At 43.6% G+C, this 15,684-nt stretch overlaps 2 protein-coding genes across 23 annotated transcripts in view; both read left to right on the forward strand.

The window, feature by feature from the left end:
• The window catches only part of Prdm10 (PR/SET domain 10), a 103,698-nt gene extending 99,218 nt beyond the window's left edge, over positions 1-4,480 (forward strand). For both annotated transcript variants that reach the window (XM_017595995.3, NM_001427772.1), the window contains one exon: positions 1,125-4,480. In XM_017595995.3, coding sequence (XP_017451484.1) covers positions 1,125-1,328 — 204 coding nt within the window. In that variant the 3' untranslated portion in view covers positions 1,329-4,480. The remainder of the gene's footprint in view (positions 1-1,124) is intronic.
• Positions 4,481-8,146: 3,666 nt separating this feature from the next.
• Nfrkb (nuclear factor related to kappa B binding protein) overlaps positions 8,147-15,684 on the forward strand; it is a 31,933-nt gene continuing 24,395 nt past the window's right edge. For 13 of the 21 annotated variants that reach the window (XM_006242753.5, XM_063265380.1, XM_006242756.5 and 10 more), the window contains exons 1-3: positions 8,147-8,671; positions 11,317-11,489; positions 13,782-13,983. In XM_006242753.5, coding sequence (XP_006242815.1) covers positions 11,355-11,489; positions 13,782-13,983 — 337 coding nt within the window. In that variant the 5' untranslated portion in view covers positions 8,147-8,671; positions 11,317-11,354. Of the gene's footprint in view, positions 8,672-8,807; positions 9,222-11,316; positions 11,490-12,646; positions 12,833-13,781; positions 13,984-15,684 lie in introns of those variants that run through there. The other 8 variants (XM_063265387.1, XM_063265390.1, XM_063265391.1 and 5 more) reach the window with 4 other exon arrangements.

Raw genomic sequence — 15,684 nt, forward strand, 5'->3', positions numbered from 1 at the left:
TTTTTATTTATGTATGTGTTATGGACTGAACCCAGGACCTCGTGCATGTACCACTGAACTGCACCCCAACCCCTGTCCTGTGTTCTCAAGTATAAAGCACATACTTAATGTGGGTAGCAAATTTTATTTTACTTTTAAAGATTTAAAAGTATTTTTACTGGGCAGTGATGGCACACACCTTTAATGCCAGAACTAGGAAAGCAGAGGCAGCTGGATCTCTGAGTTCAAGGCCAGCCTGGTCTACAGAACAAGTTCCAGGATGACACAGAGAAATGCTGTTTCAAAAAACAAACAAAAATTATGTGTCTGTGGGGGGTACATACATGTAAATGCAGGTGCCTGAGGAGATAAGAGGGCATCAGATCCTCTGAAGCTTGGATACAGGCATGGGGGACAGAACTTGTGTTCTATGAACAGAGAACATAAGCCCCAACTGCTGAGACATCCTCTCCAGCCTTTGCTTTAGTATATTCTAAATGTCTTTACTTGGAAAAATAAAATTTAGGATTATTTGGGGCCCAAGGACCTACTTCAGTTTCCCTCTCTAACAGTGGGGTACAGAACGCCTTTGTGGTGGGTCCAGTTCTAGGAATAGAGCAGCTCTTTGTGCTTCTGTGGCAAAGACTTAAGTGACAGAGCTATCTTCCCAGCCCCATTAGTATTGTTTTAAATGTCACTGGGCTTTGCAGTTCTATTATCTGGGAACCATTAATGTTGAAGACCTATCTAAGATACCAGTCTGCCCCTTTACAGAGACTTTACCATCCTTTCAGTTCATTTTGGATGACTTAATACTTGATTAACAAAACAAATTTCTGAACTTTCAGGAGCAACTTTTAAAGAGCATGTTTTATTTTTTTTAATTAAAACTTTTTTGCCCAGCAAAGTGTCACCAAGTTGCAGATATCTATACCTAAGGTTCCTTGTTGTGTTATCTGATGACACAGCAAAGGTGTTCCTTTGAACTATGATTTGAGTCTGTGACCTATCCATCCCCCACAGAGGACATAGGTCAAGCATCTCTCATAGGCATCTGTTAGGTCTGTTTGTAGCATTGTTTTGGATGTGCTCCTGCTCTCTTCCCAACCCCAGTTCTTTTAAAAAATCGTTTTCTTCTGCTCTAGGGTCATTATGTATTATCAGAAAGTCAACCAGAATTGGAGGAAAAGCAAGCCTCTGCTCTCTCCGGAGCAGTCCAAGTTCAGCCGTCTGCACACAGTGACTCCCTGGACTCCACAAGCCCCAGCCAACAGCAGACCACCCAGTACATCATCACAACCACCACCAATGGGAATGGGGGCAGCGAAGTGCACATCACCAAGCCGTAGCCTTCATCCCCTGGCTGGAGGCCAGAGTTCACGCCACAGTTTCTCATTTGGAATCTGAAGCTCCAAACACCTCAACCTCTTTTTAAAGACTTATTACTCTCTCAAGAGTTTGGGAACTGCAGTTTTGACACACATAGACCAAGGGTGATTTCTGCCAAGGTCATCTTTACTCGATTGACTCGTCCCACCCTTGGGATTTCTGCTACGGAATGCAGTTCTTTCTGGGGAAAGTTAACTTCCAGATGGAGAAACTTGCGCCTTGCTCTTGAGCTGGTTGTTTTGTTTTTGTTTTTGTTTCTGAACACACTGACAAGCCTTACTTCCCTTTGTGGACATACTCAGTGGCTAGTATTATGTTCGTACCAAAGGGTGGAGACAAGTTGTACCAAGTCCATGGCCACTGGACATCTGAAACCCAAGCTATGGCGTCAAAAGAGAAGGAACATTTCTTTCCTGGGTGTGATTAGGTCAGGACCGCTGTCTCTCATGCAGTGGAGTTTTCAGTAATTTTAACAAAGGCAGCCTATTGGATGGAAAAATTAAAATAAGATAAAGATTTGAAGGTGGTCTTCTGAGCGAAAAACTGTTCTCTCTCTCTCTCTCTCTCTCTCTCTCTCTCTCTCTCTCTCTCTCGTCTCAGTCTCACTCTGCTACTCTGCTGCCCAGGATAGCCCTGAGCTCATGGGCTCATGGGATCCTCCTGCCTTAGTTTCCCAAGTAGCTGGGACTACGGTCAGCACTGTCATGGCAGTTGTGTTTAAACTCTCTTGTTTCGGAAAACCTACTGGGCAGTAGCAGGACTCCCCACAGATGCTGACCCCAGGCAGACCTGGCCTCATATTCCACAAGCACAGACAGACTCCCTGGAAGACAAAAGGTTGCATGGTCTCAGCAGGATTTGAGCCCCTTTGTTAACGCTCTGCTTCCAGGCTTCTGGTTATATATAGCTGTGCTTAAGAAGAAGATATGTTCTACGAAAAATATGTAAATTGTATATATTTGTGTGTGTGTGTGTATACACACACACACACACACACACACACACACACACACATACTTATGGAGAGAGGGAGAGAGAGAGAACTGAGACCTTGTCCTGCCTCACAGGATGTGAAGGATGAGCTCCTTACTCAGACACTCATAAACTCAGCTGCGTACGTATAGCACCTTTGTGTGTGATGCTAGGACTCAAACCCAGGGCCTCTGCATGCTGGGCAGGTTCCCCACCACTGAGCTACAACTCCGGCCCCACCTCGCACTCTTGTTCACAGCATTGACTGTATTTTAGTACTTTCAGTGCTGTCTGAAAAGTGAAGATTCTTTAAGGTTGTGTAGAAAGGCGGCCTTTCTTTCTTCTAAGCATTTTAAACTTTAAGCCTATTGCAACTCACCCAGACCTTGATATAAGATGACCTACTTCCCACTTAGGGCAAACATAAAATAAAGGGACCATTGTAGTAGGCTGAGGTAAAGGGATGGGTGTGCAGTTAGTTCTGAGAGGAACGCAGTCGTCTGTGTGATAGTGGTCTTCTCTGTCTTCCTGTTTTCGAGTCTTGTTTGCTGTGAATCTAGTGGGGAAGTGCTGCCCCTCTTTTTACTCTGCATTCCACTTGTACCCATAAGACATCTTTAAAGCCTGTATTTTAACAACTTTTGTGACATATATTTAAAAATAATTATTGTAGAGTGAATTTATCACTCCAGATCAGGGAGACCTAAGTTTGTTTCAAATGAAGTTAACTAATTTATTTTATTTACATTTCTAAGGAAAAACTGGGTCTGTGATTTAAGAAATAGAGTAACTTCTGGGTGGTAAAGAGGCCTTCCTGAAAAGTAATCCTTTGGTTTGAAGTCACTTTATTTATTACGTAGATCCTACACTTTCCTCTTGGGATCTCATTCATAGACTATGTCTGAAGATTGGGGCCTGAAAAGAACCTGGGAAAATTACCTCAAAAAATGTGTGGAAACTGAAAATGGACTCTGTATCTTTGCCAACAAGAAAAGGTTAACAATAATTTCAACATGAAATGTTGACTCCGTCACAAAATGCAAGACTCTGGTCCCCAAATTCCTGTGGTGTAATGACTATAACTGTCTCGGGTTCTCCAAAAGTCATGTAGTGTTGTAACTGTCCCAGGGTCTCATCCAGAGAGCCTTGGAAGGCGAAGAGCACGAGACCACCTCTAAGGTACAGTTTGAGGTTTTTGTGATTTAAATTTGCGCCGCTGCAGCAGGGTGTGGGAGTGAACACCTTTAATCCAGCACTTGGAAGGCTGCTGCGGGCCTGCCTTTCAGTTGGAGGCCACTCCTACAAAGAGTTCAAGGACAGCCAGGGCTACACACTGAGAGCCCTTGATTTGAAAAGAAAACTACACAAGTAAATAAATAAATTTGACCCAATGGATTCTCTTTAATGAGAGCCAGCAGGGGTGTCTCCCCTCTTCTCAGGAATAACGCAGTGATTAAAACAAAGCCAATCACTGGAGGAATGTTGGTTTTATGCCAGTTATTTTTAACTTTTAAAATACGCAGAGGAAAATACTGTTGAAGGACCTCTTCATCTCTTTCTCCTTTTTTGGGTCCTTATATGGAGTAAGTAAATTCCAGAACATAATACTATCACTGTTCTAAGATCAGGTATTTTATGAATTTATCCTGAGGTGACAGAGGAGATGGCAGAGTATAATCCCTCTGACAACACACTGTGGGAAACATGTGGCCAATATTTCTATGGTGGTCTCTCCCTCCCAGTCACACGGACACTGTAGAGTGTGCTCGTTACAGTGGGGATGTTTTGAAGTGGGATGGATGTAGAATTTTTTTTCTTTTTTACATTTTTATTGTTTAGTTTGTACCCAGAAAAAAATGGTTATTTCATCATGTAACATTCCTATTTTTCTGGAAAGATTTTCTGTTTTGATGTTCTTGAATTATTTTCTGACCTGGAATTATCCTTTCAAAAAAGAATTCTTAAAATATCTAGAGCTAAAAAGAACCTAATGAGAAGCTGAAACTGGCCCATTGGTTGAAAGCAGTGATTCTATCTTGTTATTTAAATGTGAACATTTACTGTATATTCAGTGAGTTATAGTGTTAATAGTCTTGTGCTACCCAGCAGGTGTAAAAATTAATAAATATTTTTTTAATAAGCATGTTTCTTACTTGTGCATGTGTACATGGGGATCACTGATATGGTCAAATTTTCTTTTAAATATTGCACAAGCCATCCTGGTTGCACTGGTTCTAGATTAGTCTAAGCTACAGGATGTGTTAACATTCCCCTCCTCAAAATAGTGCACTTTGCTTTCTGGTTCCCAATCTGGCACTTAAGAATCTTGGGGATTTTCTCCCCATCTTCCTTCTCACATGTACAAAGCCAAACAAACTGGAACAATGTAAGTTCGTCGAGAATTAAGGTAACGGACAAGCTGCTGCTCTCACAATTGGAGAGACGGGAAAGCAAATACTGAAAATCACAATTGCAAGAGTAGAAACCCCCAAGGGGGGCTGGAGAGATAGCTCAGCAGTTAAGAGCACCGACTGCTCTTCCAGAGGTCCTGAGTTCAATTCCCAGCAACCGCATGGTGGTTCACAACCATCTGTAATTGAATCTGATGCCCTCTTCTGATGTGTCTGAAGACAGCTACAGTGTACTCATATAACTAAAATAAATACATCTTAAAAAAAAAAAAGAAAAAAGAAACCTCCAAGGGAACCAGTGTCAGCCAAGATAGAAAAGCCTGAACTGTAATTGAATGTTTGGAGACTCCATATGGAGAAATATGAGGGAAAACTCCAAGAGAGGGCTGGGGAGCTCAGCAGTTAATAGTATGCACTGCAAAGGACCCAAGTTCTGTTCCTAGTGCCCTCCTCATTGGGTGACTCATAGCCACGTATTACTGGAGTTCTAGGGATCTGATGCGTCTGGCCTTCTCAGGCACCTGTTGTCACATGCACATACCCATACAACAGACACACACACACAATTTCAAAAAACCCAGGGATCCAGTCAGGTAGGGTCCTGTGTTTTTATGAGTTTGATCAGGTTCTCTGAGAAAGATTCCCCAGTGCCCCTGGCAGAGGGAGAGGAAAAGAAATCATTGTGAAAGATAGCAAAGCACCTTACTTCCTAACTAGCTCAGGGTAAACTAATTAACTAAAGCCTAACCTGAAGAGTTTCTCAGAGCCTCACTGAGCTGGGGAAATGGAACACTCAAATCCAGCCACCTGTAGCCATCCATTGCATGGGGAGGGTGACTGAGAATCATATGCTCACTGAAGAAACCAAGGCCCCATAATAGGGTTCTAGAGTACTTCCACTTCCCCTGCCCCTCAACTTACCCCTTTACTAAAGGCCTGTCTCTAGAAATCTTTAACTAGTGCTCTCTGTTCAACCAGAAGAAATGACCCGGGCTAGAGATAGAACTCAAAGGTGGAGCCCTTGCCTAGTGAAGGGCCTCTGGCCAGCTGGAGTGTGGTGAGCATGGCTCTGACTGGCCCTGCCCTTCTCTCCCATTCCCTCCGCCTTGCTAAAAACCCTTAGATTACATTCCTAGAGCTAGCCACCAAGGTCTGTTCCCTTATTTGGCCACTTCCCCCTCCTGAGGCTGACTACCAAGGTCCAGGTATCAAAGTATTGATGTCTAGCAGCAATCAAAAGCCACCTTTGGCTCACCCAATTAATGTGCCCAATTAAAATTAAACACCTCATCCTAATGGGGTTTCCCCTTTTGTCTTTAAAAACTACCATTTCTGTATGTGCTAAGACTGTCTCTTCTATCTAGAGGCAATCCTTTGTCTCCCTTTGGGACAAACATCCCTCTCCCTTGTACCTTCCCCTTCTCCTTCTTCCTCTATCACCTCTCTTTGTCTCTTATACCCAGCCCTATGTCCCTCTGAGGCAAATAATCTCCTTTGTGTTGAGAACTTGGTCTCGGGGGTCCTAAGCTGACAGTGATCCTTAGTGTGTATGTGGCCCCATGTGTGCTCTGTAAGATAAAAAATCGCAGGGCAAGAAAACAAACCAAACCACCAGTCAACCCAAAAACCAACCAACCAAAAACAAAAACAAAAACAAAAAACAAAAAAACAAAACCCCCACAGCTGAGAGGTGTTTACCATCAAGACAGAATTCAATATCGTGAGAGCAAGAGATGGAGAGGCAGACTTAGGGGAAAAAAATGCTTTCAGATGATATGTCTGATGAAGGACTGTTAGCTGAAGTACACAAAGAACACAAATTCGACAAAAGAGAAAGAAAGAGTCCTGGTGAAAAATGGCACAAAGAATTCTTCATCAAGAATAAACACCTAAAAAATAATTAAAAAAAAAGAATAGACACAAATAAATGAACGGAAAAATGTCCCACATCTGCTACCACCAGGGAAATTCAAATTAATATCACAACAGCACAAGGCTTCGGGGTGTGGCTTGGTGGCAGAGAGCCTGCCTTCCATCCCCTCTACCAAAGCCAGAGCATATTATTTCCTATTCAGTGGGAAAAGAGATTCAGTCTCTGCCAAGTGTGGTGCCATTCATGAGAATGCCAGTATTTGGAGGTCTAAGGCAGGGACGGGGCAGGTTTGATGGCCAAATGACACTTCACAGATCAGTGGTGTGGGAGAGAGGAAGGGGAGTTGTAAACACGAGTAGGTGGAGCGTAATTAATTTTGGGGTGGACAGCGAAACAATATCACATGGATCCATCAATTATTTGATATATGTACCATTCCTGTGAGTGAAGTGTGTGTGTGTGTGTGTGTGCATGGGGGTGGGGTGGGGTGGGATTTGAGGTAAACCTATGCTTTGTTAAATTTTGCTATGACCCTAAAACTGCTCTAAAAATAAGGGCTAATGAAAATGGCAATTTGTAGTGTTTTGATGCTCTCCTGTCTGGTCACCCAGAATGAGGCTGCATTGCCATTTCTAAATGGTGGTTTCTAACTCTAACAGGATCTACGAACATCTCTAGAGCCAATGCAGGAGAGGGTGTGTGTGTGTGTGTGTGTGTGTGTGTGTGTGTGTGTGTGTGCGCGCGTGCGCGCGCGCGCAAAGATTTGGCTTTATTTGGAAAGCATTTTTTTCCCATTGAGGGAAACACATGCTTGGCACGTCCTGCTCCCCTGACGTGTTTATTAAACCCAAAGAACTGGATAATCTACCAAGGACCAGAGAGTAAAGCTGTGGAATACTTGAGAAGACACTCTAAATAAGATGTTCTTAGAGAAAGCAGGCATAATGATGACTGAGAAGGTAAGTTTTCGATATTTATACTTTCTGGAAGTTGTGTGGACTTGGAGACATGGGCTAGGGACTGTGTTATACTTGGCCAACCTTCAAGACTGCAAGAGTTTCTCCACTGTCTAGTAGCCTCAGCAAAGCCTTCACAATGGAGTGGTGGTGTCTAACGGTTTTCTTCTCCTGCAGGGAAGCTCTTTTAAACAGGAAGGTAAGCAACTCAAAATATCTTCAGGAAGTCCCCGAAACTGACCAGATTCTCTAGGCCCCCTCTCTGCCAGAATAAACGATAAAAACTGAGAGACCCCGCAGATGGTGGGAAGCGAAGCCGAGAAGAGGATTCTGAGAGGGAAAAAGCTATGAAGTTGACTCTGAGGGCAGACCAGGTACCTGGAGGCAGCAGGAACCATCTGAACTGCCTGGAAGAGGTTTAGATCAACTAAGGCACCTGGAAAGGACCCACTGCAACTTGTTGAGCTGCTTGTAGGCTGTGCATTGTGTTCCAGGTACCCAGCTTTTGAGAGTTGTCATCCATGCTGGGGTGACCTTTGGTTTTACAGTTAAGTAATGTCTGCTCTTGTTAAGTAACCCCTCGTCAATACTCCTGTAAGTAATCCCAATAATAGTTCACCAAGTTGGACTTAGGTGGTATCTGTACTTTGGTCTGCCGTCGGATCCTATGGTGAGTAGACTTGTGTTGAGTCTCCCTAGGAAAAATTTTGTCCCACAAGAAGTGGTTGTTAGCACAGCGTCTGGTCGAGCTGTGCTCTTGTTTTGCAGCTGACAAAAAGCGACATAGCTTTGTCCTCCAAAGTTCCTGAACCTGAGAATCAGCACAGAGTGGAACTTGCCTTCTGCTGGGCGCTGTAGAGGGTGGTAGGGTACTCGTCGGGGCGGTTCAGGTGCTGTCACAGGCTCCGCCCCCGCCCGTCCTGCCCAAGTCGCCCCGCCCCGCCCCGCCGTTAGGGTTCGCCCCTACAGGTCCCGCCCCTTCCGCTGCCGGAGCCCGGAACGTGCGCGCACCCAAACTCCTTGCGGGAGCGAGCGCGTCCGGGAGCCCACGGCCGGACGAGCCCCGGGTGAGACCCGCGGACCCGGCTGAGGTGAGGGCGGGCCCAGGCGTCGGGTTTGATGGGTAACGGGGGAAGGAAAGAAGCGGTGAGAACGGGAGAAGTCGGGCTCCGAGGTCAACGTCACCGTGGGCACGCGGCGGGCTCCACGCGTGGCGTGCGACGACCGGGTGGGCGAGGGTTGGGGTGAGGACGTGTGGGGGAGGGGCGGGGCCGCGGCGCGCTGCGCGCAGGTGGGGCTGGAGACGTGGGGCTACGGCCGGAGAGCCTTGCTCGCAGCTTGCTCGGGAGGGTCTGGAGGGTGGGCTAGCCCCAGGTGCAGAGAAGAGGCCTTCCTGGTCTAGCGAGGAAGTCCCGGACACCCCAACACTTAGAAATCTGCAGCTTCCGGGGTTTCAGCTCGCTGGTAGCGCCGGTGTTTTCGTATTTTGAGAGAGTAAGTGGCAAGACAGAGGTTGTCACTAGATATTAACGTTTAGCTTAACCAACCGTCGGCACTGGAAGAAGCTTCTGAGCGAGTTGTGTACATTATGCACCTGTCAGATGAGGTAACTGACTTTGCACGCTGCCTATGCCACGTACGGTAAGAGGATTTTATTCTCAGCATCAGGTTGCTCCTATGTTTTTGAAGTTTTGTTAAGTGCCGGTGTCTTGTTCCTTTCTCACTTTAACTCAGTTATTTAGTCGCCACATACATTTAGGATGTCTTCAATTCTCAGTGTGCTGGAGATGTGACCGCATAGTTACCTCGGGACCACACAGTTGTTTGTGTCCGTGTAACCCTCACCGTATCTTTCCTTGATCTGAAATACTGTCAGAACTTGAAATCATTTTTGCAGAAAAGAGCTTCATTTTCGGCTTGCTCTTTTTCATTTGAGGACTTGGGAATCGGGGAGTATCTTCATTGTTTTGTAAACTCAGTTTGCTGGAGATTCCCTGTAAGATCTTAAGAGTAGAAATAATGGTGGGGAGGCTCTGGTCCAACTCCGTACAGGTAGGGAGCCTGACACCTGGTGAAGTAAGATGTCACAGATAAGTGACCGCCCCAGGGTAGAAATCTGGTTGATCTTCCCATTTTTTGTGGGCTGTCAGTAATAGCGATAAGAACCCAGTACATGGAGAACAGTTCTCAAACTGCCTCCTGACCCTTCTGGAGTGGGGGTTGAATGACCTTTTCAGACTGGTCATCTAAGACCATTGGAAAACACATGTAACAGCAAAATTGCAGTTATGAAGTAGCAACGAAATGGGTTTCATGGCTGGGGGGTGGGGGTGGGGTGGTCACCACAACCTGAGAAACGGTTTTAAAGGGTCACAGCGTTGGGAAGGCAGAGAACCGCTGAGTTAGAGTGATGAGCTCAAGTTCACTGTGCGTTTTGTTAGCACAGTTCAGAACTTCAGCCTTAGCTTCAAACCTGATTCCAGCTTTGAGAAATGTTCCCTAAATACAATCATGTATTTAGTTTTCTAAAAAAGAATGGCCAGCCCTGTTCAGTTATTACAGGAAAGAAGAAACTTGCATTAATTTACATGGGCCTGAAGGTCAGATTGTCCATTGACAACTAATAACAGGCTGGTGATTGGAGTCCTAGGAATTACTGTGGACGGAATAAAATCATATCAAGTGTTTACAGTTTAAATTGAGAGTATAAGCAAGAAGCGTTGTGTATGATGTTAACATCTGCAGGCAGGCCAACCTAGAGTTGGGAAGTCATTTCCAAACTCTGATCTTCAGTTAGTGTGTGTAGCAGAGCTACAGTTAGCACAGCTGTAAGGATCCCGTGAAAACTGGGGTGCAAACTGGGGTGCAGAAACCTACTCCCGCCTTAAAAAACAAGACGAGAGAATTGGTTAGTTAGTATCTGAGTCTTACTAATGTCTGTGGGATTCATGGCTTTTTAAAAACAATCTTACATTAAAAACGTGTGTGTGTGTGTGTGTGTGTGTGTGTGTGTGTGTGTAGACATCCATACCATTCCTGTGGAGGAGTTCCTTTCCTTCTGTGGTGGGGTCTAGGGATCATTCTCAGGTCATTAGGTTAGTGTGGCACTCACTTTAACACACTACAGTATCTTGCCAATCAAGCCTGTGGATTTATAATTGTTCAAATAGTTTATTGACCTTGGAACTTATAGTTGTGGACCATGGTCTGTCATTTATTATTTTTTTGAGACAAGTCCTCATGACATACCCCAGGCTGGCCTGGAATTTGTGATCCTCCTGCCTTATCCTCCCAAGTACTGGGATTATGCACTTGATTGACCGTGCAGGATTTCCACTTAATTTCTGGGTCTTACTCTTCTATAACATGAAAGTGTAAGAAACGTAAGAATTTAGAAGTTGTTGTAGAAGTGTTTTGAGAAGTCTTACTAGATTAGGTAAGACTGGAAAATTGATGGAAACGGAGTGTTGAAAGGATGGAAGGAGAGGAGAGCTGTATGGTTAGAGAAAAGGACCTGATGTAAAAGGAGATTGGAACCAGGCATGGCTACTTACTCTGTAACCTACTGTAGAAATGCTAGGACAGGAGGACTGTTGCCTGTTTGAGGCCAGCCTAGGCTGTATAGTGAATTATAGGCCATTTTGGGATACAGAATGAGACCCTGCCCTCTGCTTTTAAAGAACAAGACTTGAGATTGAATATTAGCATCCGCCTGATCTCTGATTTTCTGTCTCAGGGTGTATTTTTAGGTAGTGTACCTGTGGAGAAGAAACAATGGATTCCTTGGATCACATGCTGACAGATCCCCTAGAACTTGGTCCTTGTGGAGATGGTCACAGTACAGGGATCATGGAGGACTGCCTTCTGGGTGGAACCAGGGTTAGTCTGCCTGAAGACCTGCTGGAGGATGTGAGTAGGAACATTGTTGCAAGCGTCTCCTTTCCCCTCTTCTGACCCCCTTTCCTCTGCCCTCTGCTTTCCTTGCTCCCTTTTATTTTCCACATTTCAGCAGTGTTCCCTTACTATGTGTAAAAGTACAGTGAAGTTAGTATTCTGATTAAGGAAGACAGTATAAGATATAGTCTACATGTTTGATCAGCCTTTCAGAATAATACCAGAATAATACCATGATATAAGTAAATCATATTATAACAAGATAATTTTCACTAATTAAAAAAAAAAGTTGGCTATTTTACGAGTAGCATTGTGTTTCCTGTAAATGATTTTCCTGTTGTGAAACATTAAACAAACCCAGCTTTGTCTGCGTTCATATGGGAACCTTCTGGTCAGGAGTAGTGTGTCCTGGGACAGAACATTGGCACGGCTTTGATGACTTTCACAGGTGTAAAGCCATCATTAGGAAGGGAGCTACCATCTGTTAAGAGAGGGCTTGTCTGTGCTTGCTCTCTCTCCTCTTTTCTCCCCCTCCCCCTTCCCCTCTGCCATCGGGTCTCATAGCCTAGGTTGGCTTTGAGATAACCTTGAGTCTGTGATCCTTCTTCCTCCACTTAAGCACTGGGAGTAACAATATATACCACCAAGCCTTGTTTATGTGGACAGTGTGGTGGACCAACATTCTGCCAACTGAACTTCACATCCAGCCCTCATTTGGATCTTCTCTGTGTACTCTGTCAAGGAAGTTTCTTTCTGAGATCTGTTCTATCATCCAGTGCTGACTTTATTATGTACCTAGTTCATGCCAGACGAGTTAGATACTAAAACTAAAATTGAATGGAAAAAACAAGATTTTAGGAAAAGATAATTAGATATTGAGTCTTAAGTGATTGGGATACATTCATGAAAGGGTATTTTATGGTTGAGTTATGCAGCTTCCTATTTAAATTTCCATGGTTCCGTTATGTTGTTGGGGTAAAGTCATAATTACCTAACAGGTTTACGTGGCTTTTCTTTCTACTGTTATACCCTCCCTTTCCTTGATCAAATGAAACATTTCCTGAAGTTGCTTATTAAAACAAACCACAGAAAAGAATAAAATAAATACCTATGTATCAGCACATTTATATACATGTATATATTTTAAGCAATGGTAAAACATTCATGTCTAGGTGTGAATGGCATTCACCAGTATGTTTACCTACTCTGGAGGCTGAGGCAGGAAGATCACTTCAGCTCACCAGTTCAAGACCATCTTAAAAACAAAACATCACCATAAAACAATAGGTTTCTTCTCCCCCAGAACTGTGTGGGTAACCACCTAAGGTAGTACGGAAGAATACCATTTAAGTCCCTAGGTAAGACCTCTTCTGTCTTGCTTTCAATTCCACCGTCCACCATGATAATCTTCTTTGCTGTTAGTTCTTTTGCTTCTATGATTTTGTTTTAGCTCTTCCAGCACGTTCCCCCTTTCTGATTCGTTTAACTATCCTGACATCATCTAGGGTAGGCTTTTTTGAGCTATGCACTTCTGTATACTTTAACAGTTCTTAAGCTACTTTGTAATTTGTGTGTTAAGCTTATTAGTCACTACATAGACATCCAGTATGTAGTCTGTGCTGGACTTGGTGCACGCACACCTTTAATCTTAGCACTTGGGAGGCAGAGGCACGTTGATGTATGTGAGTTCAAAGCTGTCTGATCTACAGAGTGAGTTCCAGACAGCCAAAGCTACAATCTCAAAGTAGAATAAACTGTGTATTAATTAAAAGTCTGAAGTCCGTCCTGCCCTCTTTCATTTTTTAGTTCTTTCTTCTTAGACGACCACTCACCTCAATTACTTTTTCCTGCTGTTTACTTTAAGTTGAATTCATGTAGCTGCCATCATACCCTGGTTGGCAGAGATGGCTTCCTTACAGCTTTTCCCTGGGTTATCATGTGCTGCTATATTGTAATTTGTGTACTGTCTTTGATAAGCTCTTATTTTGTTTTGAAGTAGGGGCTTGCCAAGCAGCCCAGGCTGGACTTGAACTCACAATCCTCCTGTGTCTGCCTCCTAAGTGCTGGGAATACAGGTGTGTATAACCATAGCCAGTTAATCTCTGATTTTTGAGAATTGAGTCAAAAATCATTAGAATTTTAGTCTGTTTAAAGAACTTCAGGACTGTAGTGATGGCTACATAAGAAATGCGAATATACTTAAAACTCCTGGAATGTGTACTCGACAGCGATAAAAACACTGCATTGACACACACAACCTTAAATATTTATTTCTTTATCTGTTGCTTTTTCTTCACATTCTCCCAGCCTGAAATATTCTTTGACGTCGTCAGCCTCTCCACATGGCAGGAAGTACTAAGTGACTCTCAGCGTGAACATCTCCAGCAGTTTCTGCCGCAGTTTCCTACAGACACTGTAGAGCAGCAGAATGAGCTCATCCTTGCCCTATTCAGTGGGGAGAACTTCCGCTTCGGAAACCCTCTGCACATCGCCCAGAAGCTCTTCCGAGGTCTGTAGCTCAGCATTTTGTTTGTGATGGGTTGAGCACTCGTTCACTTAATGCACACATGCTTTTAAAATCCTCATCTCATGGACTGATGTGGCATCTGAGGACAGTGGCTTTCTGTATTTATTTGCAGCCTATGCTATTTTTAAAAAATAAGAGTTGTATTGATTTACGATAGAAAGTACATAGACAGATAGTACATAGATTGATTTAGATAGAAAGTACTCAGCTGTGTAACCATCGTAAGAAAGCATTGTCAGCACCCAGAAGATCTTTATGATTGTTGTTTGTTTGGTTTTTTTTGTTTGTTTTTTTTTTTTTTTCTTTTTTCTTTTTTTCGGAGCTGGGGACTGAACCCAGGGCCTTGCGTTTGCTAGGCAAGCGCTCTACCACTGAGCTAAATCCCCAACCCCTTTATGATAGTTTTTAAACTTAAAAATGGAAGACAGATACTAGCTTGTTGTTCGCTTTTTTTTCCTGCAAAGAAGTGTGACATCTCATAGCCGTGTGCATCTTTCTCTTTTAAAGATGGGTCTCACTGTGTAGCCTGGGCTGGCCCTGAGTTTTTGACTGTCTCCTTGCTTTAGCTTGCCTGGGATTCTACACACAAATCATCACTTCTGTCTTAGCATTTAGATCTTCTCACAAAGGACATCCCCCACATAATCAGCCCTGTTAGTTGTCTGTAGAAGAATTTACACTGAGCAAGTAATATAGACTACTTCTTGAATTTGTTTTCTTCTTTCTCTCTTTTCCTTTTGATTTATTTATTTAGTATAAGTAGGCTGTCACTGTCTTCAGAAACATCAGAAAGTGCATCAGATCTCATTAACAGATGGTTGTGAGCCACCATGTGGTTGCTAGGAGTTGAGCTCAGGACCTCTTAACCACTGAGCCATCTCTCCAGCCCCCACATTTATTTTCTTAACTGCTCCTGAAATGGCTTTGTAAGTTGCTGTTTAAATCCATAGCATACTCAGGGAGCATGCAGTGTGTTTTGACTTGGGTCTGTTTGTGTCTGTTAGTTCTGTGTATAGAGGATTTTGTTTGTTTCTTTTCTGGACACTGGCAGGTTTTGTTTTGTCTGTTTTTTTATACAGCTGATTTTTGTTATACACTTCTACTTTCTGGGAATTTGTCTTACTGCTTCCATATTAGGTTTGTATCAAATGCTTTTGGTAACAGTGTTATGTAGGACATCTCCTTCCTTCCTACTATACCATTTCAAGAGGCACAAAGCACCAGTTTCCTACCATTGGGAATGGTGGCTACCTGTGTTCACTTGGTAAAGTTGCGTCTGTGCTGGCCTCCAGAGTCCCAGTGATGCACTCACCTGTCTCCTGAGTGCTGGTGGTAAGGGCATGGACCACAGTGCCTTGCTACAATTCTTGAGTATAGGGGCATCTTTTTTATTTTTTTTTTGTTGATATTTATTGAGTGGTGTTTTGGGATCAAGACTTGTTTCTTAGAAGCTTTTGTTTCACCTAGGGTCCCTTCCACCACTGATCTTTGCCTGAATCAGCTATTACTGAAGACATTTCGAGGCAATTGGAGGTCACTCTTTTCTTTTCTTTCTTTTTTTTTTTTTAAAGATTTACTTATTTACTGTATATGAGTACACTGTAGCTGTCCTCAGATGCACCAGAAGAGGGTGGAGGTCACTCTTAAATCACAGTTTGTTCTCTGACCTGTGGAGACCAGAAG

This window comes from Rattus norvegicus, chromosome 8 (assembly GCF_036323735.1).
Source record: "Rattus norvegicus strain BN/NHsdMcwi chromosome 8, GRCr8, whole genome shotgun sequence".
NCBI lineage: Eukaryota > Metazoa > Chordata > Mammalia > Rodentia > Muridae > Rattus > Rattus norvegicus.